The following is a 25,797-nucleotide window of genomic DNA, read 5'->3' as shown; positions in this document are numbered from 1 at the left end:
GTGCTTTTAAAGTAGTTATTACTTCCCCTGCATTTTATATCAAAATTCTTTGTAAAGGCCATGAATATTTCTTTCATATTGACAGTATTATAATGATTTGGATCTTTATAGCCATTCCAATGTATGCATATCTATAACACTGATTTAGGCTAAAATGTTGTCTATATAGGGGTCATTATTTGAGATAATTCTTTATGATATTAAACCTCACCTGGTGATTACTGTGCCCATCTAGTTCTGTAGTTCACAGCTCAACAGAGAGAGCCTAATATATATCACAAAGTGGATTTCTTTGTGATAGCAAATGATACGATGATAGTTATTTGAGGAAGCAGTCATTCTATGGTAGCCATTAAGATTTGGAAATCATTGCATGTAATAGATTAATGCAAATGTCAAATGTCACAATATTCTGTGCTTAAGAGGAACTTTGGACTTTAAAATGATGACTTTAGCAATGTACAATTTAATTGTGTCTGTATGTGTGAGCAATGTACTTACGGACATCAATTTCAGTATTTCTTCATGGAGAGTAAGAGCTGTGTCTCAGAAGTCTTTTTTGTGCACAAGTTGAGAATTTTTCAAAGAAATTATATTGCAAATATGTGGGAATGTTACAATGAAATCCCCTTCTCTATAATCTGACACATTTTAAAAACAAAAAACAAAAATAAAAATGAGACTTCTTTATGTTCTAAACATAGGTCTTTCTTAGTCTGTATAACAATCAGCAGCAAACAGATCATTGTTCAGCATTCTTTTTTTTAATTTTTTTATTCCCCCCCATCCAATCCTCTCGGCTCCCCTTCTTCCCCCCCACCAAAGTTGTAAAGTTCATTTTCAACATAAGGACTTGTACATCTCATTGTTGCAATGAGTCCACCAGTATCCCTATTTAAACGATTTGTTTTTCCCCTTCCCCTCCACAAATTATACCGACATCAAGTACAGTGAAAGCAGGGGTTATACTGTGGGGGAGGGACATACAAAGCAACAAAGAAATAATCTTATAAATGTGTTAGAAACAATCACATGAAAGAAAAAAACATTTGAATACATATCTTAGGGTTCATTTCCCTAACATCAACTTATCTGACCTTTTCTGCTTGACTCAGATATATACTAGTTATTGCAAATAAGGGAAACCATGGGACCTATGTTAACTTAACCAAAGAAGTGAAGGACCACTATGATGAAAACTTTAAAAACTTGTTCAGCATTCTTAAATTTAGAAAAGCCCCCTTTTGAGACTGCAATTAATCTCTAAGCACAAAGGCTCTCTAGCTCAACTATCACTAGAGTGAAACATTGTGTCTATTACACATAGAAAGAGAAAACATGCCTGTGTGTGCAGAACTATACATTTCTTTTGCATGGGACTGCAGTGCAGTTTGTGGAAGATTTCTTTGGATTCATTATCCCCCAAACAGATCGTTGCTTTATGTCTACAGAAACATTCCAGAGTTCATTAATAAAACTCAGTTCTCTGAAACAACGGGATGGCATGTGGAGTTCAGCCAGAAGATCCCTAATTAAGAACCATTTGTTTGTATCTTTGATTGACCCACATTATATCCAATACAGTGCTCACTCTGTGCTCTGTGGTACCCGCCCACATCCCTGTGTGGTTTTCCCTTCCCAGGAGGAGACCCCAGGGGAAACCTAGAGTCCATCAGAGACAGGAGGGTGGTGGTGGCTTGCACACCTGCAAAGAGGTCGCCGTGTTGTTGCACAGGCAGAACTTGCTAGAAAGCGTCTCAGTCGCAGGAGGGGCTGGCGCAGGGAAAGTTGTTCCTGCGCTCTTCCCTGGGCACCTGTTCCGCGGGATGCTGAGGACATCTGTGTCTCCACTCTGGATTCTAGCAGAAGCCACCCACACTGGGAAAAGCCCAGGAGCGTGAGAGAGTAGGAGCTGCGCATGCCCCAGGAGCCTGTCTTTGGGGTGAGAGAGCAGGCTTTTCTAAGGACATTTGCACCTCCAGCCATCAGTGTTTCCCTGTAAGCCGCTCAGGATAAATAAGGAGCACAAAGAAATCCCAGGGAAATGCAGCACCAGGCTGCTCCTGGGAGTCCCTGTCTCCTTCCCCTGATACAGCGTCTTCTGTGTTTTCTGAATAGTATCTGGGGTACCATCACAGGAAGAACAAGAGAAACATGCCAACTCCATTTGCTTGCAACCAAAAATCTATTTTCGCATTTTAATCAATCTTCATGGGAACCAATACTTCCATCGACTTTACATCATCATGCTGGGATATTATTCTCAGCTTTGTAAAGTCTATTTCCCTTGGGCATCTGCTTTTAGTTTCCCATCTCTTCTTCTCTCCCATAGTTCACTTTCACCTCTTTGCTATCTCTCCTCCTCTCTCTTTTCCCGTCAGTGTACAGTAATAATCAAGCATCTAATACGTCACTTCAACAGCGGGGTTTTGTTTTGCTTTGCTGTTTTCCAAAGAATAACTTTCTGTTTATTTTGGGTTAGAAGTGTAGAAGTGACAAGGTAATTTTATATTTTTAAGACATACTTTGTTTAAACAAAGCTTTGACACATGCCCTCCCAACCAAAAATAAACCCTAAGAATTTTCATCATCAGAAATAATTTTATTAATAATTAATTTAAAGCAATTCAATGTAACTTGTAGCAAAATTATACATAGACAATAAACAGGGCCAGTTCCCATAGGATTGCAAGGACAATTACTGACTTTGTTTTATTTTCATGTGCAAATGTAATTATTTTAAAAAGGCAACAGTTTGTTAAAAGTCTTTTATAAGCATATTTTATTTTTTTAAATAATCAGAAAGACTAATAAACTATCAATATTACAGCAAGCTGATATGAAGTCTTCCAAATATTAAATTTGGAGCAATACTCATAATCAAAAATAATTATTTTAAAATTTATGAAAGAAAAATTTTAGTTTTATAGGAAATATAATCATACCCTAGCTTAAAATCTCAGTCGTAACAACTGTCATAATGCAAAAATACTAAACTTCAGATCTCACTGGGAAATAGAAGATTTGTAAAATCTTGGATTTTTGTTTTCCTAAAAATAATTGCAATGGAGTAAAAAATGTCAACCCAAAGAAATATCATACTTGACTATTGGTATTGCAGCTATGATGCAAGGTCAGCAAGTCCATTCTTTCCTCTGTTACAAGATTAGAGTCGTTTTCAAATTTAACAATCTCTGATAGGTGCTTCGGTCAAACATATTCTATGTTTGTAACATATACACACATAAATGCATACAATCATTGCATTTTAAGGCATGCTTCTGATTTTCAATAACGTGTAATCGTACTGCTCTGGAGATTACAGAGAGCCGTTATCCGTTTTAGGGGAAAGTCTTGGCTTTCTTGTCATCCTAAAACATGGGTAATGTAAAATACTCATAAAGAAAGAAGAGATGGTACATATTCTTCAAGCCAAATTAAACAATGTTTAGAAACATTGATTTTTGCCTTTTTATGTTTTACATTTTTGTGTGATTATTCAGATACAATAAGGTTTTTCTGTTTTATTATGCTTGCAAATCACCTGCTCTGTTTAAAAAAAGATAACGTGATCTTTCCTTTTACTCTGGGTCCTTCTTTTGTTGAGTTGAAAGTTTATAGCAAGTTGAAGAATAAAGAAATATTTCACAATTGACCCGTGCCTGTCCTCTGGGAACACATGAACACACATCTACCATTGGGTCACCTTCCTGTGCTTAGCTTGTGCTTTTGGTCTACATAAAGTAAGGGAAAGGAAACAACACAGATTATTATCACGATATGAGTGTCCATGTCCTCAAGGGACAAAATTCCTATTTAAATTTATAATTATTAAATTCTGAATGATTCATGTTAAATACAAAGGATAAGGATTACTCATTTTAATGTTTTTGCTTCACAATGCTAAAATATAGATAGTTGGAAAGTAAATCAGGATTTCTCACAGAATATATTTGAGTGTTATTACATAAGGGCTTAAAGTGCCATGGTAGTGCATTAAAAGTATTAATGTTCTTTTAATCTTAAATAACTTCTAATTAAATTCACTCCAGGGAGACATGGAAAATATTAAATAAGCTCCAGGGTAATCTAATGAAAACCAATTCTGCATATTTCAGAAATCCAGCTAATGTTTTAATTCTTGAGTTAAAAATTAACAAGCATGTGTTTTATTTTCTCTATGATAGGCATTTTTAAAGAGAACAATACATATTTCCTTTTTAATACACTTTTCTTGGCATAAAATGTGTACATGTCAAGTTACTAAAGAGCTCAAGATACTTAAGCTCTCTTCCTGATAATGTTTTAGCTTCTTCTGTGTAGCTAAGCATGCTATAAAATTTCAAATTGGGAAATGAACCTGATGTTGTATGAAAAGACAGACAAAATAAAGGCTGACTAAAAACCTGTATTCTAAAGCAATCTATGATTCTTCCACAAAAGTTAGCCTCAAGGTGTATTAGTTAATCACTATGTAGAGAAGACAGGATGAGTTTTTATAAGTTTTTTATGAGTTTTATAAAATGCCACAGTTAAAGAATATAATCTGACAACGTTAGATTTTTAAGAGGAACAACAATTTTTGATGCCCATTGCAATGTATATACCAAATGCAGATTTTTTTCCATTTACTTTCATAAAACCTTAACCAGTACTTCCAACTGGCTTTGTAAAATTCATATTGTTCTCAGTTAAATATCACATTCTAACGTTTGTGGTTTCATTTCGGTTTTGAGGCTCATCACCTAGGATTCTTTTAATAAGGGAAGTAGCAATAAACCTGTTTCAAAATGGTTCATCCTTTGAAGAAACGTTGCTTGTTCAAATATGAGAGAACTGAATACATTTCAATTTGTTTGCTTTCAATGCCAGCAATACTTTGATAGTTCAAACTAGGTTCTTCTAAAAAAAAAAAAAGAGTCTCTTATTTTCCTGTTATCAAAGTTGCGTTTCCTCTCGAGAGTCATGTCCCATGGGGTTGCACACACTGTTTTTCCGACTGGCTTCGCTGTTTGGAAGGTAGGACAGGGGATCTGGCCGGATTAAGTATCTAATGAAAGAAAATAAAGCCAAATTTATCGTAATATGAGGTGAAGACAACATTTACGCATGATGTCGGGTGAGATTGGCCACTTTGCTTTTAGATGACTTAAACTGTTTCTGTATGTATGACAAGTAAAAACACCAGTTAATTAACTGGCAGAGTTTTTCACTCCTGGAAAGATTAGGCTGAAAAAAAAAAATCCTTCAAAAGAAAATCTATGAATTTGTGATAAGAATGTGGGGGAAATAAAAAAAAACATCACTGGACTTTAGCGGCTCACATTTACGATCTTAGCTACTCAGGAAGCTGAGATCCAAGGATCATGGTTCAAAGCCAGTACTGGGGGAAGACAGTTCTGTGAAACTCTTATTTCCAATAAACCATCAAAAAAAAAAAGAAGTGGGGGTGTGTGGCTCAATTGGTAGAGCTCCAGCCTTGAGTGAAAAAGCTAAGCAAGAGCCTGAGGCTCTGTCTTCAATCCCTTGTACACACGCGCACGCATGCTTACACACACACACAATTCAACACAATTCAAACTGCAATGAGAATAACTAAACTCAAGAAGACCAAAAATGTCAAATGCCGATGAGGATGTAAGAAAAGGAGGCTGCTCCTTCCTGATGCCTCACACATAATTTCGCACATCCAAAATGAAGAACACTATGGACATTGCTCCCAACATGAGACCTGAGCTTTTCTAGAAATATCCATATTTAGGCTACATAACCATAGCAGACTACAGAAGCTTGCTGGTTATGTAGCCAAAGGAAATAAAATTTGGTGTGTCAAAGGAACATCTGTGTTCACACCTTTCTTAACAACAGCTGTGAGATGAACAAACCCTGGTTCCACCAGCAGGTTAGAGATCAAGGAGCTGCAGCATAAGCAGAGTGAAAGTCATACAGTAGACAAAGGTATTGATTTCCCATATGTGATGCATATTTTTAGTGGATCATGTTACCTTTGGAGCCTTTTTTCTAGTTATTTTGACCTCTTTGACCATAAGCAAGTTTAAGGTAATTAAAATTAGTAGTGTGGGATATTTTAGGTTTTCCTTGGGCCTGTTCTGTTATTATTCCTCCTCTTTTCTCTTTCTTTCTGAAATACACGTTCACTTAGAAGATATGGAATTCATGCTATCATTTCTTATTTTATACTTCTTTCAACAACCTTGCCTTTTTATAGGAAGTAGTACATATGTTAAATGCTTTGCTTTTCTATTTGAAAAAAGGTATAAAATATTTATTCAGGAGAAAAATCGAGGTCTACCATAGTAAAGGTTAAAACTTGGTGTTAAATCAGTTGTTTGGTTAAAAAAATATTACTTTCCAAAAGTGAACTATGAAGTCAACTTACACAACATCATTGAGCTCGAGTCTGGTATCTGGGGATGGGTTGATCAGGATGTAGGAGAGAGTGCTCTGATGGTCATTCATTTCATCTGGAAGACAAATCCATGGAAGGGGCATTACACCACTGACAGGAAGTTACAGAGGATGACTGTGAATTTCCTCATCTTCAAACCAAGGAGCACTTGGTCTGTCACTGTGTATATAAGTTTGCTATGTTTTCAAATTACTTGTCACTGGAAATAACGGACAGGTACCCGTTCTTTGTCCGAGATGATTAAAAAGGAAGTATCTAATTCTGTTTGGAGGAAACACAGTTAGAAGCTACCAAACTAAAAAAGTTTCCATTAAAAAGTGTTTACTTCATTTTTACAGGCCTCACCCAGGCTTAGAATATAATTGTGGCTGATGACGGTCAACCCCAGTAATATTCATAGAGAAAATTATTAAGGAAGGAGTGAGTAAGAACGTTGAAAGGGGCCACATTGATGGAGGTGCAGGGTTCATAAACTGCTTTGGTGAATTGGAAGGAAGGAGTGGGTAAGAACGTTGATGGAGGTGTAGTGTGCTCATAAACTGCTTTGGTGAATGGGAACACCTTTGTACAACTACTTAGAGATAATTTTTAAAAATTCAAAACATTATCTAAGATAGCTACAAAGCCAGTGGTGGATAAAATTATTATGCCATTTTGTTTGTTTAATTATCCTATTTTGTTCGTTTTAACTGTTCCCTGGGCTCTAGGAATTAGAGCACATATTTTGGTAAATGGACTGGAGTTAACGATTCCATTTAAAGGAGATCACAACAAGAACTAATCAGGCCCCCCGTTTCTTTCCTCGACTCTCACTGAGTGAACCAGGCACAGAGGGACTGGTGCTCTTGATTTAGGTCAAAAGAAGTTGCCGATTTCAAAACCCATTTTTTCCTCTCTTTCATGTCTTCCCAGCCAGAGTTCATTTAACCTGCTTTCTCTCTGCCGTGCTTTGCTGGTGGTCTTCCAGCTCTCTCTCTTTCTCTGCCATGGGGACTTGATACTTAAGAATTCACAAGTGAGATTTTTTTAAGTCTATTATAGATACTTATCAAAGCCACATTCAACAATCATTTTTAAAAGCACTTTTTTTGGCTCATTCGTCACTCTCTGTAGTTATATTTGCACTATTTCTATATTCTATAAGGGACAAGGTGATCAGTTAGTTTATATTATTAAGAACTTATCATAGTAATGATCAGTGATCATGAGGCAAAGACACAAATTCATTAAATATATCTGCACTAAAAATACCATACTTACTAAGCAAAGTAAGTTTTTACTTCATTTTTGTTTTACTCTTTATTTTCTTTTGGGGGGGTGGTATTTTGATTGGTATTTGGTTTTCAGTTTGGGGGGAGGTAAGTTTAGCTTCATGGCACACAGAATCAAGATTCTATTTCCTACCCAACAAAAATGTGGGCTAAGGAAATCTCTTGTGAATATATCCACTATGCCCTACTAAGGGCCTTATTACTGTAGCAAGGTAAAAGTACTATGTTGTTTAAATCACTGCCACTAAAATGACTGTTTCAATATTGAGCTAATTGTCTTAGTAAAACTATTCTTGGCAAAAGATTTCTAGAAGAACAGGTCTGCGCTTGCATAAACTTTCAAGAAATTATGTCAAGTAAAGCTCAAGGACTAGTCCTTATGTATTAAATTTGTGCTGTGTTAATTACAATAGGTAACTATTGACTCACAAATTCCCAATAGCAAATATTCTCCATTGCTTCATGCAGATAGACCATCTTCGAGAGAATAGAGAATATTTCTAAAATTCTTTAGTCTACAAAAGTCAATTTTTCAATTGGCTTTAAATTTTACTGTTGATGTTCATGTTAAAATATTTAAAGACTTGAATATTTTAGAAGAGTTTAGAAAAAGAGAATGCAATTTGGCAAGCAATAAACTTAGATGCTCCATATATTTTGTATGTAGTGATTGAATATTATTTCTTTTAGGGGCCAAATTATGTTCTCACTCACCCCAAACTCTCAAATTTCTATAATGAAGACTTGAGCACCAAATTGGCTGCGTTTAGACATAAAGCCAAGGGGAAAATTAATGCACAGTGAGAGCCGGACCTCATCTAAAGCACTCTGTGCTTGCATGCACAGAGAGACATGGCTGTGTGCAGAGACGTCTGTCCGCCCATCTCATCTGCAAGGCGAGATGAGACCAGGGAAGATGGGACCGTGGACTCCCACACTTCCACCTTCTACTCCTGAGGAAATAATCTCCAGTAATTTAGGCCAGTTGGTAATATTTTGCCATGACATAGTCATAGGTTCTGAAAACCAATAGCCATGATAAAACCCTTAGTAAAAGAAGAAGACTAAGCATAGAAAGAAATATCTCAACCTAATATACACATAGAAAAAATGTCAATGGAGCTTACCAATAAACAAATTCTAGGAGACTACGTCCATAAAAGCTAGCTGGAGAAGCCAGGAGCTCATATAGAATGGTCCTATGAGTAAAGATCCTTGTGTACGTAGGTGCTATCAGCTAACAAGGGAAGCTTTTTACCTACTAGATTAATAAACTGTTTGGAACTAGACAAAACATTCTACTGACAAGGTTTTAAAGAACTAGATTCATATTTTGCTAGAAGAAATGTAATAAACCTATCAAGAAAGAACACTTGGAAAAAACTATATATATATATATATATATATATATATATATATATATATATATATATAATCTTTAACTCTCAGTAATTTTCACTTTTAGAAATCGGTCACAAATATACCTTGGAAAAATACAGAAGGATGTATATTATAACACATTCTACCACAAAAACACAAGAAACTATTTCAGTAGACTTTGTGTGGTACTGGGATTTGAACTCTGGGCTTTAACTCTTGTAAAGCAGGTCTATACCACTGGAGTCTCACCTGAAATGCAAGGATTATTTCTATATACTATATTCTTTATGCCAGGATGCACTTCTAATTAAAAGAAGTACTGTTCATTAAAAGAACATATGCTAATACAGTTATGTTTTAAATTATATTCAGAAAGTGGAACCATTGACTATAGCCTTAATAGTAAGGCTGCCCAGGAGGATTCTGTCTGGTGTTTAAAAGAGTTGATGTCAAACTTCCTTCTGTACACCTTCTATTGAACTTAATTTGATTGTGGGAATAATTTTAGAACTATACAAAGAAATTCAATTTTAGAAAAAGCAATCCTCAAACACTGAGAGTAAAGCTGGGCCTGATTTTATATTCTGTTGATGGGATAACCAAGCACAGTGCATTAAGCCAACAGGGTCCCTAGGGAAACATGCCTTAAAGCATGTACAAAAATAAACCTGTTAGCAACTGTATTGCTGATACTAGCACGAAATTAGTCTGATACTTCTGTATATTGTGGGTGTATATTACCATACTAAGCTTTCTGTTGTCAATGGGGGCTAAGTCCAGCACTAAAAAGCATACTGATTTTTTTTGCATTTTTTATTTAACCAGTCCTGGGACTTGAACTCAGGGCCTGGGCACTGTCTATGAGCTTTTGCTCTAGTATAGCACTCTACACTTAAGCCACAGCACCACTTCTGGCCTTTTCTGTGTATGTGGTACTAAGGAATTGAACCCAGGGTTTCCTGCATTCTAGGCAAGCACTCTACCACTAAGCTGCATTCTCAGCCCTGAAAAGAGTACAGATAAAACATAAAGTGAAATAAGAAGCTGTAGGCCTAGATTTGAACTATAATAATTGTATGAACTCATAGCTATATCCATCTTCTTTTTTTGGTCAGTTGTGGGGCTTGAACTCTGAGCTTGGGCCCTGTCCCTGCACTCTTCAGCTCAAGCGAGCCTGGACTGGCTTGAGCTGCAATCCTCAGATCTCAGCCTCCTGAGTAGATAGGATTACAGGCGTGAGCCACTGGCGCTCAGTGCTATGTATCTTCTATCTAGCTATCTAGCTGTCTGCCTGTCTGTCTATAGGTTGGTCTATCTGTCTGTCTCCCTACCTACCTACCACCCTCCATACCCTCCTTCCTATGCATCCATCCATCATCTATCTCTATTATCTACCATCTCTCTATTCACCTGTCTCTCATCCACCCTTCTATATTTGTCTGCCTAATTTTAGCTCAGCCTGTTGAAAAAACATTGAAACAATGACAAACCCGGTAAAAATGAGCACCTTTAAATTGTGATAATGGTCTTGACCTCTTTTTTCCTACTAAAGAAAATGGAGACACTTAGAGAAGTGAGTTCTATGAGATGGGAGACCTTAGTCCTGTAGAGAACAAGGCTGTCCATCCTAGATGATCATTGTCATGACAACAACATCCCCTCAGCGGTCCCAAGAGGCTCCCACTGGGTGAGCAGAAGGCAATCTAGTAAGGATATGGTAGCTATGATGAACTAATGCGTAACACACATGAGGTTATAATAATAAATATGAAAACACCAGGGGGAAATGACAAAGGAGGGAAAGAGACAGGTACATTCACAGGGAAAAAATTAGATTATGGAAAACCAACTAGGACTGAGAGAGTTTCTTTAAGAAATACATTGAAATATAAACAAATGACTTGGCCAACTTGTAAGCTAAAATGACATAAGAAACTTTTCACTCATCTCAATGTTTGGACCTTAACTGATCCTGATAGATCAGTATATTAGTGCAGTAGCTATGTCATCTGTGAGTTAATTGGAAATGTAAACTCAGCGTGCATATTGGATAATAGTAACCAATTATTTCAGAGTCTGGAACTGACTGGTGGTAATGGTAAGTCCTTAAATTATAGAGGTATAGGATCAAATAGATGATGTCTGAACTCTTCTTAATAACATGAAAGCTGATGGAACTGGTAATACACACAACATAAGATGACCCAAGAGCTGACAAATTCTGAAGCAGGGGCCTGGGTCAATAATATAGAATCAGCTTGTGCATTCCTTCTACATCTATTCATGTTTGAGGTTTTCTGTATTAATTAAATCAGAAGAGTTCAATGGAATCTGGCCTAAAAGACACAAGGTCAAAAATCTCCTTTCACATACAATGATTTTTGCCATCATCCTTCACAGATGATTGATAACTCTTTAGGATCAATTGAAAGACTCAACTTCCTGCCAAGATATCAACAAGTTCACCACATTTAAAACATGCTTTCTGTTTCCAAATTCCTAAATGGTTCCAACTATGTTCTCTTCCCATTATTTTTTTACTTTTTCACTGATGGCTCAATCTTAATACTGAAGCATGTTCAGGCCTTTCTGATATTTAAGAGAAAAAAAAATCCTGTCTCCTTACATTTCTCATCCAGTTATTTCCAAATTTCTCATCTCTTTCACAATGCAGCTTCTTGAAACAACATCTATTGTGCTCATTATTACTATCTAGCTTCTTTTCTTTCTTAATAAAGATCTGAGCCCCATAAATGAAACAAACCCAAACCCAAAAGTATGTGTGTTCTTATAAAGGGGTAGAGTAAAACTGGTATGTGCAACTGCTTAGAAATATATTTTATATATGCAGAATACAGATCTAAAATATTCTGGGAAATGATAAATTATACAGGACTCTAGGCATTCACATGCATGGAGACCAAAGAAGGATACTTTTAGGAGAGGAACAAAGGTGCAATTCCTATATGCATCTGTTCGAAAGGAAAGTCATTTCCCTACCTAATCATTAAGATATTGTTTTTGTTTTCTTATTGTCTTGTTTTCTCCTTATCTGTTTTTCAGAGAGTAAGGAGGGAAACAGAAATGAAGGGACAGAGGGTGGACAAAGGCAGCAGTGGTACTCACTGGACACTATGTTGAAAATGAACTATACAAAATATGGGTGGGCATGGGAGGGAAAATCTGGAAGAAAGTGAGGGAAAGGGTAACATTGTCCAAAAAGATGTGCTCTTTACCTAACATGTATCTGTAAACCCTCTGTACATCACCTTTTTTATTTTTGTTCCGGCTGTGGGGCCTAAACTCTGGGCTTGGGTGATGTCCCTCAGCTCTTCAGCTCAAGGCTAGCACTCTATCACTTGAGCCACAGTGCCACTTCCAGCTTTTTCTGCTTCTGTGGTGCTACGGAATTGAACCCAAGGCCTCGTGCATGCAAGGCAAGCACTCTACCACTGAGCCACCTTCCCAGCCCAATAATCTTTCTTTCATAGCATCCAAACTTCAGCAAAAAAAAAAAAAAAAAATCATACTATCACTCATGATTAACTCAAGGCTGCCAAGGTTCAACATATTTTGTTTTGTTTCTTTTTTTGCTGTTGTGGAGGTGCATCAAACTCTTCCTTTGTGTCAAAAGCCCATCCTTAATGCACAGTGGCAAAAACTCTTACGAATTATATACCGGGTGTTAGGAGAATTACAGATGTCGGACAAGTGCTATGTTAATCATAATGCCATTTGTCTTGCAACAAACCTAAGATCATGGTATTATCTCATTTTATACTCGAGAAGACATGTTCACAGAAGTTAAGGGATTCACCCAATCTACGGAGCTGGTATGAGAATGTGAGTTTTATAATCTTCTCAGGAGGCCCACTGTCCTATTCCTGCAGCCTAGAGCAATGTCCCATACCGGGAGGGTAGCATGGAACCATTGCTATAAATGAGGAATAGAAAAGTAAATCCATGATGCATTAGTTTCCAAATCCTGTGGATTTTTTTAACCATTATATTAGAGGTTTCAACCCAGGCTGGTTGAGAGGCTTCCTATCGCCATGAACAGATAGATGGATAGAATAGAGAGAGAGAAAGAAGGAACGGGGAGAAGAGGACAGAATGCCTGCATCCATTCTGTAAGAGTCATTGTGAACATAAAATAAACAAATTATGAAAAGGAATACAAACCAGACAGTACAATAAACCCAAGGTGCTTTGAACAGGTTTCATTAGCAAAACCATAATATTTTTCTCTGGTCTCTCATGCAGTTATCCCACGCATTTTTATGTCTCTAAAAGTTAAACCCTTCCTTCTTTGCATGGCCCCAGTGTGGGGCTGGAATGCTCATGCAAAACAAATGAGACCTGGATGAACAATTATTTGTTAGAATTTCTCATTAGAAGAAATGTGCCTTAATAATAAGTAATACATAAATATAGGAGCTTCATCCTGTGAGAATTTAATGATCCTGAAAGACATCAAATTAGCAAAAAGCTACCAGTGAATTTCCAAAGTGAAGATCGTTTTGTTCCCTTAATTTACTTCTGAACACAAAATGTGATGTGCAACTATATTAATATTACTGGCACAGATGAGTCTGTACAACATTTATGTAAATGAAACAGAATCACTAAAGAAAGCTACATGGAGAACCCTGACTCCACCACATTTCAACTCCATGTCTTTGAATAAGCAATCTTTAACCTCCGTGACTCAAATGCTTACAAGAGCAAAGTAAATGTAATTATCTCATTAGAGGTATGGGAATTATGAGAATATAGTCGTAGTTCTGGGCATAAAAATATTCTGAAAATATACTTTTCCTTCTTGTTCAAAATTCACATGAAATTTTACTTCAGGTCTAATTCAGGAATTAAAATGGCTTCTTATGAACCTCGTCTCAAGTTGAGACTTTAATAATGAGCCAGCAATGGGGGAAATATAGAAGGTGTCCTGCTTTACCCTTAACCTGCATGATACTGGCATTGCCTAGATGTGTGCCCATGTGTGCACATATACACACATGCTCATGTGTGTAAGGGAGACTTTGGAGTCACATGATGTAAATCTCTACTCCTGGGAGCCAATTGACAAGTGACTTGAACAGAGTTCTTTATGTCTAATAGAAACAAAGAATCTATCCCAGAATTTATGGGGAAATTAAAGTGGAGATGATCTGCTTAATAGGTTAAGAACAGGCCTTTTAAACTCAGTAAGTGTTTAAAGTTCTCAGGATTTTCTTTCTGTCATTATCTCCTGAAATTCCTCTGGCTTAGATCGGTGTCACTTGTCCCTGCCCCAACCTGTGAAATGAAAATACAATCGTTTTCTAACCAATCAGAGCCAACTTTATGAGCAATGCATGGCAAGAAAGGACAAGTCCACAGATACAGTAGTTTTAAAGGGCATACCATATCCCACCGTAGAAAGACCCAAGTGTTTCATTCTATTTTTCACAAGTTCAGCAAGCTCTTGTCTTTCTGACCTCCTGTAGAGGTTCAGTCGCTGCTGGGTTATTTTTTCAGCTGTTTTACCAGAGTGCTTTGGACCTTTCCTGCTCAGTCTTCGAGCCCACTGCATGCTCTTCCTGCGGAGCAAAGGGTGGTCCGACTGGTCGCTGGAGGTCGAGTTGCGGTGCAGGCTGCGGTGGTGCCCAGGGTCTTTGCAGTCTTTCGTGTCTTCCCACTCTTCCACGTTGATAGATATTTGAGACTTCAAAGGAAATGGATATTGGTCATTAGGTATGGCAGGATCACAGCTTGGAGCTGACAACAGAGTCATTTGCAAAATCTGAGCATTGGTTATCCACTTACGGGCATTTCCATAGAAAGGGAAAAATCATAACCATTGGTTCTAAGTACCTATTACTAAGGAAAAATAAAAAAGATGTGATAGAAGATGTTTTCTTGAACTAGAATGTGGATTCACCAACATGTCAGCAATTCACAACAGCACTTTTCAATGAAAAAGTGTCTGTCTGTTTCTTAAATGTGTGAGGTTTTTCTTATTATTGACTGCTGACACACGGTGGTTTGAAGTATGAAAATGCAGGCCTACCTATTTTCTATCTTCATTCACATAACACCCACAGAATACGCTTCAAAAGGTCATTACGGGCAATCCATATTCAACTTAAATGACTTGCTTAACATTCTTACAAAGCTTTGTAAGTGATTGCAGCTTTCTAAAGGTAAAATTAGAGTAAATTATAAAATGCAAATTTTGAATCCTTTCCTATGCCCAAAAGAAAATAGAAAGCACTTTTGCTCATTTATTCACTCATCATTCAACATAAAAACACTTCACTGGTTAATTTACTTATTTTAGAAAACATTTCAAGTGAAACACTGCCAGTGGTAATATTTGGAAAACATCTTGTAGAATCAGAGCAGAAAACTTAAACTAAACCATTCTCCATATGAGGGGAAATCAATAACAAATTCCCTAAGCCTGTTCTGATTTAGTCTTTAATGACTGAATCAGATTTTTAGAGCAAGAATCTCTCTCTTGAGTGTCAGCCCTTCATAAGTACAAGTGTACAGTTTTAATAATTATTGCTTTTCATACCAGGAAGTCTTATGAAATATAAGACCCATTACATCAGAAACTCCAACTTTATAAAACATGCACATCAAAATGAACAGCATCCTAATTCTATTATACTGGAAAGCAGCAGTTCTGATTCCGCTATTTCCCTTCTGAGGATGGCATCTTTAGTTATAGCTGCAACCTGTATGCAGTATTGACTCTCCAAGTAAGAGAATAAAATTACCAACTGAAGTACGGTCATGGAGTAAGGCCAATACCACCTTTGTTTTCTCTTTTAAAATTTCTTTGAGGATATTTTTTCTTCTCAGTTACATTACTGTAGCAAAATATATGCACCACAACACAATCTCGTTGAAGTTAAAAGTTCAGTGCTGATAATTACATTCGTGAAGTTATGAAATAATCCCATGGACCTTCTCCAGAATTCTACACTATTCACCCACTAAAAACAAACTCCTGTCTATCTCAGTTACATCTTCTGACCACCACCATTCTTTCTAGCTCTGTGATGTTTTTACTATTCTAGGGACTGCCTGTGTACAAATCCACATAGCATTTGTTATCTCCTCTGTGTTTCTGTATTTTCCTTGAGTAGACTATCCTTACAATTCAGCTATATACACTAGCAAATAGAGACTTTTCTTCCTTTAAAGTACCAAATATTACTCTACGCATGAAACAAAGTATGAAAGCTCGGGACATGCCTTCCATTCAAACCTCTGTAACAAACTAGGAAATTATCTCACACTGAAGTCGACCAAAAATGTAAGGCTCACTAGTGGTTTTGCTACAGAATGGTAGTATGGTAGAGAAAGCCATCAAATTCTAACCTGCATAACTTCGTGACGACAGGTCATTTGACTTAAAATTTTTAGAATCCGTATTTTATCTATCAGAATTCAACATAGAAGACATTGTAAATAGCATGGCTTTGCAGTAAGGGATACTTTGATTAGTCTTAACATATTCTATTCTCACTCACTTGGCAATACACTGAAGATCCTGTAGAAGTAAAAGGCACATTCTTGAGTAATATCTATCGTCAATAGAGAATATCCATCTTTGTTCAGTAACTTATGTGTTCTTTGTAGCAGAAATGAAAATATATTGGTTCAATCTTGTTTAAACACCAGTTTGCCAAGTTAAATCATAAGCTTTGATATATTTGAAGTAATTTTTTTCTGGTCATTTTTTCTAGACATGTCTCCCTATAAATAAGAGTTTGATTTCTTTCAGGTGAGCAAATAGGAAGTAATAATTTAAGTCACGGACCTATAACCTAGGTTCAAGAAAGAGCGATGATTTGCTTCTCTTTCAATATGAGAGAAAAGATTATTTGACTATATAAATGTTTCTCCCTGTCCTGTGTATCAATAATTATGCAAATTATACATCTGAATTGACATTTAAGTGCACATGAGTTATTCAATATTTAATGTAGTATTTAATCAGTGTTTGAAATTCCCAAAGGAAGGAATATCCTGATTTACATATAAATTGTGAAGAATTACCAGTAATTTTTTTAATAATTAAATAAAAATAAGTAAATATCTCTTTGGAAATTTCAATTTAGCTAAAGGATAAAGGAATGAGAAGAATTTGGAGATTGGTACTAAGAAATCCAAGTAAAATCTGATTGCTTGTACATGTTTGGAATGTGTGTGCCTTTCTTCTAATCTTTCAACATCATGTAATAGAAAGTACAACTGGATATTTGCATAATAAGCTATACAAATTGGAGTGATGCTTTGAATTTTTCCTAGCTCTGTATAACAAAAAATTTCATGGGGAGCTGTGACTCAGGGCCTGGTATCCTAGCTACTCAGGAGGCTGAGATCTGAGGGTCATGGTTCAAAACCAGCCCAGGCAAGAAAGTCTATGAGACTCTTATATCCAATTAACTACAAAAAAAAAAAATGTTGCTGTGACCCAAAGTGATGAAGCACAAAAAGGTCAAGGACAGTGCCCAGGCCCTAAATTCAAGCCCCAGAACCCACATAAAAATAGTAGTATTTTGAAATAAAGCTATTTGAGTAGTTTGAAAGTGACTCTTTGTAATCTGGTTTATGATTCCCATTTAAAAAAAAAAAAAGCTTTATAAGCTTTGCAAAGCTTTAAAATAGTGCAACCTGACTTATGATTGAAGACAAACAAGAAATGGCTCACTGTGGTATGTGTATGCTTTATATGTGGTTTCCTACCTAACACTTTCCAGAAGAGATTCAATTATAAGAATAATTGAGAGATCACAGTGAATCTCATAGAGGTAGAAAAAGGTGTCCTACCAGTCTTGAAACGCTCCGTTCAATATGCTCAGCCAGCCAGTGGCTTCAGCCAAGACAAAAAATAAGTAGTTACATTGTATTTGCAACATATTTTGAGAACCTAAGAGGTCAATAAATAATAGGGGATTGCATAGTGTAAACATCACTGCATTTGCATTCAAATAACTACCCTTATTCTCTAACTACGTTTGAATTCTTTCATTACCTTGACTGTATCAATTGAGATCGTCATGAAATAATACCAATTTTCATGACGAAAACCCCCAAACTTCATGAAAATTTGATAGTGAAAAAAGAAGTTCAAGATCCCATGTCTAACATTTGTATTTCTACCTACTCAGGAGGGTGAGATCTGAAGATCATGATTAAAAGTCAGCTTGGGCAGGAAAGTCCTTGAGACTCTTATTTCCAATTAACCACCAGAAAACTAGAAGTGGCTCTGAATCTCAAGTGGTAGTGTTAGCAAAAAAGCTCAGGGACAGGCCCAACGCCCTGAGTTCAAGCCCCAGGATAACATATCCATCCACCATAAAAGAAAAAGAAAAGAAAAGAAAAGAAGTTCCGGATCACATAATAGCCTTTAAAAGGTAATAAGTTGGTGGAGTAATTAAAATTATTTTCCTCTCTTGAACTCATTTCCAGATACATTTAAGAATAAAGTCTTTCTTCTGTGGTCTCTTAGATAACTTTCAGCTTCATCTGAAATCTATAGTTAGTTTATGTTTATGAGCACAGCCTCCTTAAGTTTGCTTTTCAAAAGCACAACTTTAAAAGTCATAGTGTTCATATAAACCCTACTTTAGCCGTGAATATGTAAAAAAAAAAAAAAAAACAAACTGATAAAGTGGCCATTGTTATTAGGAATGCCCAAAACCCTGAAAATACTGGTTTGAAAATTCCCGAATGAGAAACTTGAAAACACGAGCAAACAAGACAGATGAGCCAGCAGTAACAATAACAGTAACAGCATCAACAGCGAAATGGACACACAAGAGGAAACACAAATTAATGGAAGTCGATCATTTGTCCCCCAGGCAAAAACATCCCACGTGGATTCTCAGAATTTGCTCGATAATAAGTGGGGGATGAGTGGAGCTGTGATGCTCCTTCATTATTTCCAAACTAACTCGGTCATCTCCGGAAGTGGATCAACTACCAAAACTTCAGGGTCTTCAAGTTAGAGCTTCAATGGTAGTAGTGTTAGTAGCAAGGTGTTGTATTTGTGAAATTTGCTGAGAGTCGATTTATATCTTACTACAAGGGCATCTTTTTTTTGGTCTTGGGGCTGAACTCTGGGCTGGGTGCCGTCCCTCAGCTCTTCAGCTCAAGCCTAGCACTCTACCACTTGAGCCACAGCACCAATTTCAGCTTTTTCTGCTTATGTAGTGCTGAGGAAATGAACCCAGAGCCTCATGCATGCAAGGCAAGCACTCTACCACTGAGCCACCTTCCCAGCCCCTACAAGGGCATCTTTAATGAATATTGTTGGGCACCAGTCAGGTACAGCAGCTTTTGAAATTCATGATCTGCCATCTGCCAGCATTTATGTCTCATCAGAGCATGCGGCAAATGCAACCCATCCTCCAGGAGAGCAGAAGGGTTTGTTTGATCTGAAGCTCACGATAAACCAAAGACCACTAGTTTCCAATCCATTTCAAAAACTATAATCCCATCTTGGAATATCTTTGCTTACTAACTTTGATGGAACAGAATATTAAAATATCATTGCACCTTAGAGTCTGGACTTCTTGATAGCAAATACCAGGACAGCCTTTAGCTGTCCTGGTATTTGTCCTTACTCAATTGTAACATTTTCTGAAGCCATCAGTTTGTGCCTTACACTCAGTTTATGTGTCACAACACTGGAGGAAGCAGATAATTGTAGATTATACAATATAATTCTGTCTAAATAAGTGATGAATTTAAGAAAAAATAGCTGAAATTTTAGAATTTCAGATACATGATGTTCATTCGTTTCTCAATGCTTGCTAAAAGAATAGTGTATTTGAAGTATTAGAATTCTGAAAGAGAGTCCGAATTGGGGGTTAATACACAAACACAAAGACAATTTATCATATGTCTAGAGATAAACCTTATTCTACATGGGTAAATCTATATCTATACCTAGAAAATAAAGCATTTCAGCATGATTTATTTTCTTTTCAATTTGAAATATCGAATTCTTTTTTTATTTAATGGTTATGAATTATTATAATCCACCATGAGAAGAGCAGGAGACAAACAGAAAGTACTTACTTGTGATGCTATTTCTCGAGACTGATACAAGAGGGGAAAAAAAGAAACACATAAGATACAGGTTACACACTGACTGAATGATACAGACGTGAACCAACAAGCACCAAGGCAAAGACAACACTGACCATCCATCACCAGTTTAGGTGTTTATCACGGGCTTTTGAACAAAGGGAGGTAAAGCAGAAGCGAGTAGTTTAATGGGTTGTCATTTTTAGTGTGTAAAATTGCTTTGAGTGGAAACCTTCTGAGGGTAGTAGTAGAAGTTTCTGGAGCAGGAGCATGTATGCCAGGGTTGAGGTGACCTTCATGCTACATGCTCATCTCCCTTCTTACATTGCATGGATATTTTAGTCTACCGCGAATTAAATGGCATTCCAGTTCTTTTGTGAATTTGATTGACTTGATTCCCACAATGATTCCTCATCAGTATCCTTTGCAAAAATGTACGTTAAACTATGCAATAATTCATTCCAGCTAGAGCAGAGACATAACTTGCCATCTATTTCCTGTTCCTCTACCCAGAACATGCCCAGAAACTGAAGAGAGGGCAAAAAACAGATGTAACATCATCCCCGGCCCTGAACTTTAAAGTGCAAAGCATTAGAGACAAGTCTGCAAACAGCTTACAGTGTCCACATCCAACCAAAGCTCATCTAGAACAGCCTAAAATTTAGTGTGAAGTCTGGTGTAAGCAGTGGATGTCGACGTGTGTTTGCTATTTTACTAGTAACAAATGCAGAGTTCATACATTAAAGAGTTCATAAATTAGAATAATTTGGTTTGTTTTAAAATAGTAGCACCTAACCAATTTTGCCTGTTCGACATGGGCTTTAGCATTTCACCATTCACGAGGTCACTTTCTGATTCTCTCTGTATTTCTGTTTCTCTGACTGTCTGTCTGTCTGTCTCTGTCTCTATCTCTGTCCCTGAATCTCCCAGGTTTACTCTTTCTCAGGCTGTCTTCTTCCAATGTAAAGTTCTCATTTCTTAGCCTCCCTAAGTGCTAAGATTACAAAAATGAGCCATTACACCCAACTTTATTGTTTTTTTCACTCTGGAAAAATTGAAGAATTAAGAATATTTTCATATATTCTTATAACTGTAGAATGGTCCATCATCTCATAATAGTTTTGGTTGGCCCATACTCCAAGACATGTGAATCCCAAGGACACGGCAGAGTATACATGGATAGAAATGTTCTTTGGAAAATAGTTAATGGCCCAACTTTCTATCTTTATTTGTTTCTCCAGTTATTTTCTGCAATAGTCATACAATTTAGGTAAAATGTGGGTCAAGTGATTAAGTTTAATATAGAGAAACAAAAAATCTTTAACTCAGTTTCCTTTAAACTTCTAAAGACAAGCTTTATTTAAGTAGTGAGCTAGGAAATTTAGGAGCACTTCATTGAGATCATTTCCTATTAGGGGCAGAAATGATGCTACTGCGGATACTGAGAAACTCTTCCCCTGTGCCCTAGAATTCACACAGCACACAGCAAAGTCTTTTCACACAAAGGTGTCTGAGATAGCTGGAGACTGACCTAAAACAGCATTTACTACAACTAATCCGCAGTCTGCATACTAGGTAAATACAGTGACAGAATTCTGTATGGAAATCCTCTTTGTAGTAACCATAGGCAAACAAGAAATGTTTGCATAGAGTATAGACTGTAGACTGGGATCTCTCTCTCTCTCTCTCTCTCTCTCTCTCTCTCTCTCTCTCTCTCTCTCTCTCTCTCTCTCTCTCTCTCTTTCTCTCTCTCTCTCTCTCACACACACACACACACACACACATACACACACACACACACACACACACACACACACAGAGTAGGTTGAGAAATGTCCAGAGACAAAACTTCCTCGTTCCTTCTCCCATAGGACAGCACCTGGGAAGGAATCAGACAGCAGGACTCACCGACACAGAACTAAGGGTGCCTTCATCGTGAAATTCCTAGTCCCCAAAATCTCTGTATTATTTTTCTAAACCATTAAGCCTATGGTATCTTATGACAGAAGCTAAATTGCTTAGGTATAAAAGTGCTTGTCTTTGTTGAACCTACAATGAATGTGATATCCTTAACTTTTTAGTCAAATGAGCCAAACTGCTGTTCTTATTAAGTTATCTGGAACTTTTCTATAATGAGTCACTCCTGATTGCTTTTTGGGATTTCTGTTTGTAATCCCAAAATGAAAACCCAATCTATGCTGAGAACTCACGATACCAGTGTGGATTATGTTCTTTGTTGTCTTCTGTGCCATCTTTCAGGAATTAGCTTCCTAGTTTATGAATAACTATATTCACCAGAGGAAATACAAGACCAAGAACACTCGGATAATTCCAAACCTCAGACGCAGTAAGTTTCTGAGACTCGGTCCTGTAGATGCCGATGGGGACATCGCCAGTGGAGGAGCACAGCTTCTGGTAGAGCCGGGCGTAGGTCCTGATCCACAGGTCCTCCTCCGTGATTTTCATCTGCAACACACACGAATCATTCACCACACAACCAGTGGTTATGAAGTAGCGGCCTGCTGATGGATTTTCACTCCTTCAGGGTACATTTAACAGGTTGAAATTTCAGAATAATCCTTCATCAATGTTTGTCTGTGCATTAAATCTGTCTGCTGTTTTAGTCAACGTCGACATCTCCGGGAAGTTCGACCACATGGGAGAGATGGCAGTTCCTCCCTTGGGGCAGTACCACATTTCCCCTCACCTACATGAGTCTACCCCAGGAGAATGGCAGCTGGCAGGCATGAAGGCCAAGTTGCAATAACCTGGGGCTGCTGCTGGCAAAGTCCTATGGTGCGACAAATAAAAAGTGCATAGACTTCAATACAAGAAAGAAAACAGGGCTCTCGATGTTCCACTAACGTTCATGTTGGAAGACAGGAATAAGCTAGGTGTGGTGGCTGGTACCTATCACCCTGATTGAGGGGGCTGCTACTTATGAATCCAGACTGTTAGCACCCTTGTATTCCATGTGTTTTGACACAATATTGTCTTCTCTAAAGCGGTGGCACTGAGCTGGCACAGTGACCCGGGCACTTGGAGGATCCCCCCAACCATCAGCCCAGGAGTTCAAAGTAAACCTGAGCAACAGTGACACCCCCATCTCAGAGAAACAAAGAACCTCAAAAGAAACAAAACAAGAGAAGTTAACTCCATGATCATGGTTTTACTGCAGAAGCATTTGTCCCCCGTAGGAACGTTTGAGTCTCAAATCACCAGCTAAAAATATATTTCTTATGAATTTTGTACTGGATGGCTGTTAGCTAGGATGGCTATGAATAAAAAATGTTGTCTCTGTAATCTCTCTTGCAATGGAAGAGTGTCAGGTATAAATCTTGGGACACTCATTAGAAAGAAAACAAATGCTGAGATGAACTTACAGAGCAAAGGAATCCTGATCCAGGAATAGTGTCCAGTCCTAGTAGAAGTCTGGTGATCGAAATCATGTAATCCTTCACAAAGGACTGCAACAGAACAGAAGATACATGAAATATTACATGCCTGCCCCGTGCAGCAGTGACTTCTGAGAAGCTGTCCCCATTACCAAGTCTCCATGTACAGATTAAAAGAAAAATCTGCCTGGTGACCATCCCAACTAAATGTGTACAGTTAAATCAGTCATAAGGAAATATAGGATACAATTACGATTTAGAAATTTCTCAACATGACTGACCTTTGTGTGTGCTACTAGGCAGGATACAAACATTTCAGAGGCAGACATAATTCAAAATCTCTAATTGGAAATAAAATGGTGAATTGACAAAAGTCTTAAATTTTGCCGTGACATATTTCAGATGGTGTTTTGCTTTTTTTCAGGGTTAAGCAGTCTGCTAGTAAAACAAATTTTTGTGTTTCGTTTTTCATTTATTACACATATTCTTTCCCCTAAGTAAGCTTATATATAAGCAAAAGAAAAACAGAATCTTCCTAATTTGCCTGAAATAACAGTGTCTCTCCTCTTAGAATATTGTTTTTTTGTGATTTTTAAAGAAAAAACTTTGTTTCCATATCTTTGGAGTTTGTTTCAGTGTGTATCAGTGTGTTTCAGTGTGTATAAAATATGAAGAGGTGTCAGGGCATTATGTCTTTGTGATTTGCTCCTAAGATCATCCTCTTCTGGTCTCACTGTATGTGAGTATCTAGAACTTTGTGTATATTGTCATGTCCCATTACATTTTAGATCTAATTTCTGCCTATCAGGGAGAGCATGTGCCATTTCCCTCTGCTCTTGGCTCTTTAGCATGATTTGTTCTAGTTCCATCCATTTTGCTGCAAATGGCATCATTTTATTCTTTCTAATGGCTGTATAAAATTCCACTCTGTATAGATACCACATTTTTTGATCCACTCATCTATTTTGGGGTATCTGGGTGATTTCTGTATCTTGACTACTGTGAATAGTACAGCAATGAACATGGGTGTGCAGGTGTCCTGATCATATCCTGATTTATGATACTCAGGGTAGAAGCCTAGGAGTGGTACGGCTGGGTCATAGGAAAGGTCTATGTTTAGTTTTCTGAGGAACCTCCAGACTGCTTTCCAGAGTGGTTGTACTAGTTTACATTCCCACCAGCAGTGCAGTAGGGTTCCTCTTTCTCCACATCCCACCACTACTGGAATATTCAAAATCTAGAATAACTTTTATGGACAAAAGGACTACACTAGTAGGAAGATACTACAAAGAGCATGAGGAAAAAAATAGCCTCATGAGCTGGATATGGTGGTGTCTCCCTGTCATCACAGCCGTTGAAAGACTGGGGTAGGAAGATCACAAGTTGGAGGTAGGGCAGCCTGCGGTACATACAGACAGGAAGTCTCCACCGAAACAAAGCAAACAATAGCAACAAGATCAACCCAGGGGTAGGAATGGAGCTTAGAAGGATGTCACCTGCATATTTTGTGTAATGCAATTAAGTGTCCAAAAATACAAAACAAAATAAAGCTTTTCCAAGAGTTCAAGAGCCATGAATAGCCTGCTAACACCCTTGCTGAAGAGAAGTCTTTTCTCTAGGTTTTACTCATTCTAAAGCCTTCTGGTTGGACAGTGAGTTCAAAAGATTTCATAAGAAATTAAAAATGTAGAAAATTATAACTGTCATGTGAGATTTTTCTTCTCTCATTTATATACATCAAGGCACACATACATAAACATTAAAACCTTAGTTCTAGTTCAGTCATTCTGCACAGCTTCAGAACACAAAATAACATGCAAAAATGAGAAGAGCCAGGAAAATTGCTTTCCAGTTTTACAAAATTCCATCTCTAATAACTTCTACATGAACCTTTTCTTCCTTCCTTCCTTTCTTCCCTCCCTCCTTCCCTCTCTTGCTTTCTTTTTCCTTTCTTCCTCCCTCCCTTCATTCCTTCCTTCCTTCCTTCCTTCCCTTCCTCCTTCTTGCTTGCTTGCTTTCTCTTTTTCTTTCTTTCTTTCTTTCTTTCTTTCTTTCTTTCTTTCTTTCTTTTCTTTCTTTCTTTCTTTCTTTCTTTCTTTCTTTCTTTCTTTCTTTCTTTCTTCCTTGCTTGCTTGCTTGCTTTCTCTTTCTCTTTCTTTCTTTCTTTCTTTCTTGCTTGCTTGCTTTCTTTCTCTTTCGTTCTTGCTTTCTTTTTTTCTCTGTCTTT

The 25,797-nt window shown here is 37.3% G+C and overlaps 1 protein-coding gene across 3 annotated transcripts in view; it reads right to left on the bottom strand.

The window, feature by feature from the left end:
* Positions 1 to 2,627: 2,627 nt before the first annotated feature.
* Kcnt2 (potassium sodium-activated channel subfamily T member 2) overlaps positions 2,628 to 25,797 on the bottom strand; it is a 263,151-nt gene continuing 239,981 nt past the window's right edge. For all 3 annotated transcript variants that reach the window (XM_070041895.1, XM_070041898.1, XM_070041896.1), the window contains 5 exons: positions 23,559 to 23,642; positions 22,513 to 22,641; positions 14,488 to 14,788; positions 6,401 to 6,485; positions 2,628 to 5,050 (listed from right to left, as the gene is read on the bottom strand). In XM_070041895.1, coding sequence (XP_069897996.1) covers positions 4,939 to 5,050; positions 6,401 to 6,485; positions 14,488 to 14,788; positions 22,513 to 22,641; positions 23,559 to 23,642 — 711 coding nt within the window. In that variant the 3' untranslated portion in view covers positions 2,628 to 4,938. The remainder of the gene's footprint in view (positions 5,051 to 6,400; positions 6,486 to 14,487; positions 14,789 to 22,512; positions 22,642 to 23,558; positions 23,643 to 25,797) is intronic.

The sequence above is a fragment of the Dipodomys merriami genome, unplaced genomic scaffold (assembly GCF_024711535.1).
Source record: "Dipodomys merriami isolate MVZ:Mamm:240054 unplaced genomic scaffold, mDipMer1.0.p SCAF_31, whole genome shotgun sequence".
NCBI classification, from domain to species: domain Eukaryota; kingdom Metazoa; phylum Chordata; class Mammalia; order Rodentia; family Heteromyidae; genus Dipodomys; species Dipodomys merriami.
The sequence above is the reverse complement of the archived record's forward strand: the minus strand, read 5'-3'. Positions and strand labels throughout refer to the sequence as shown.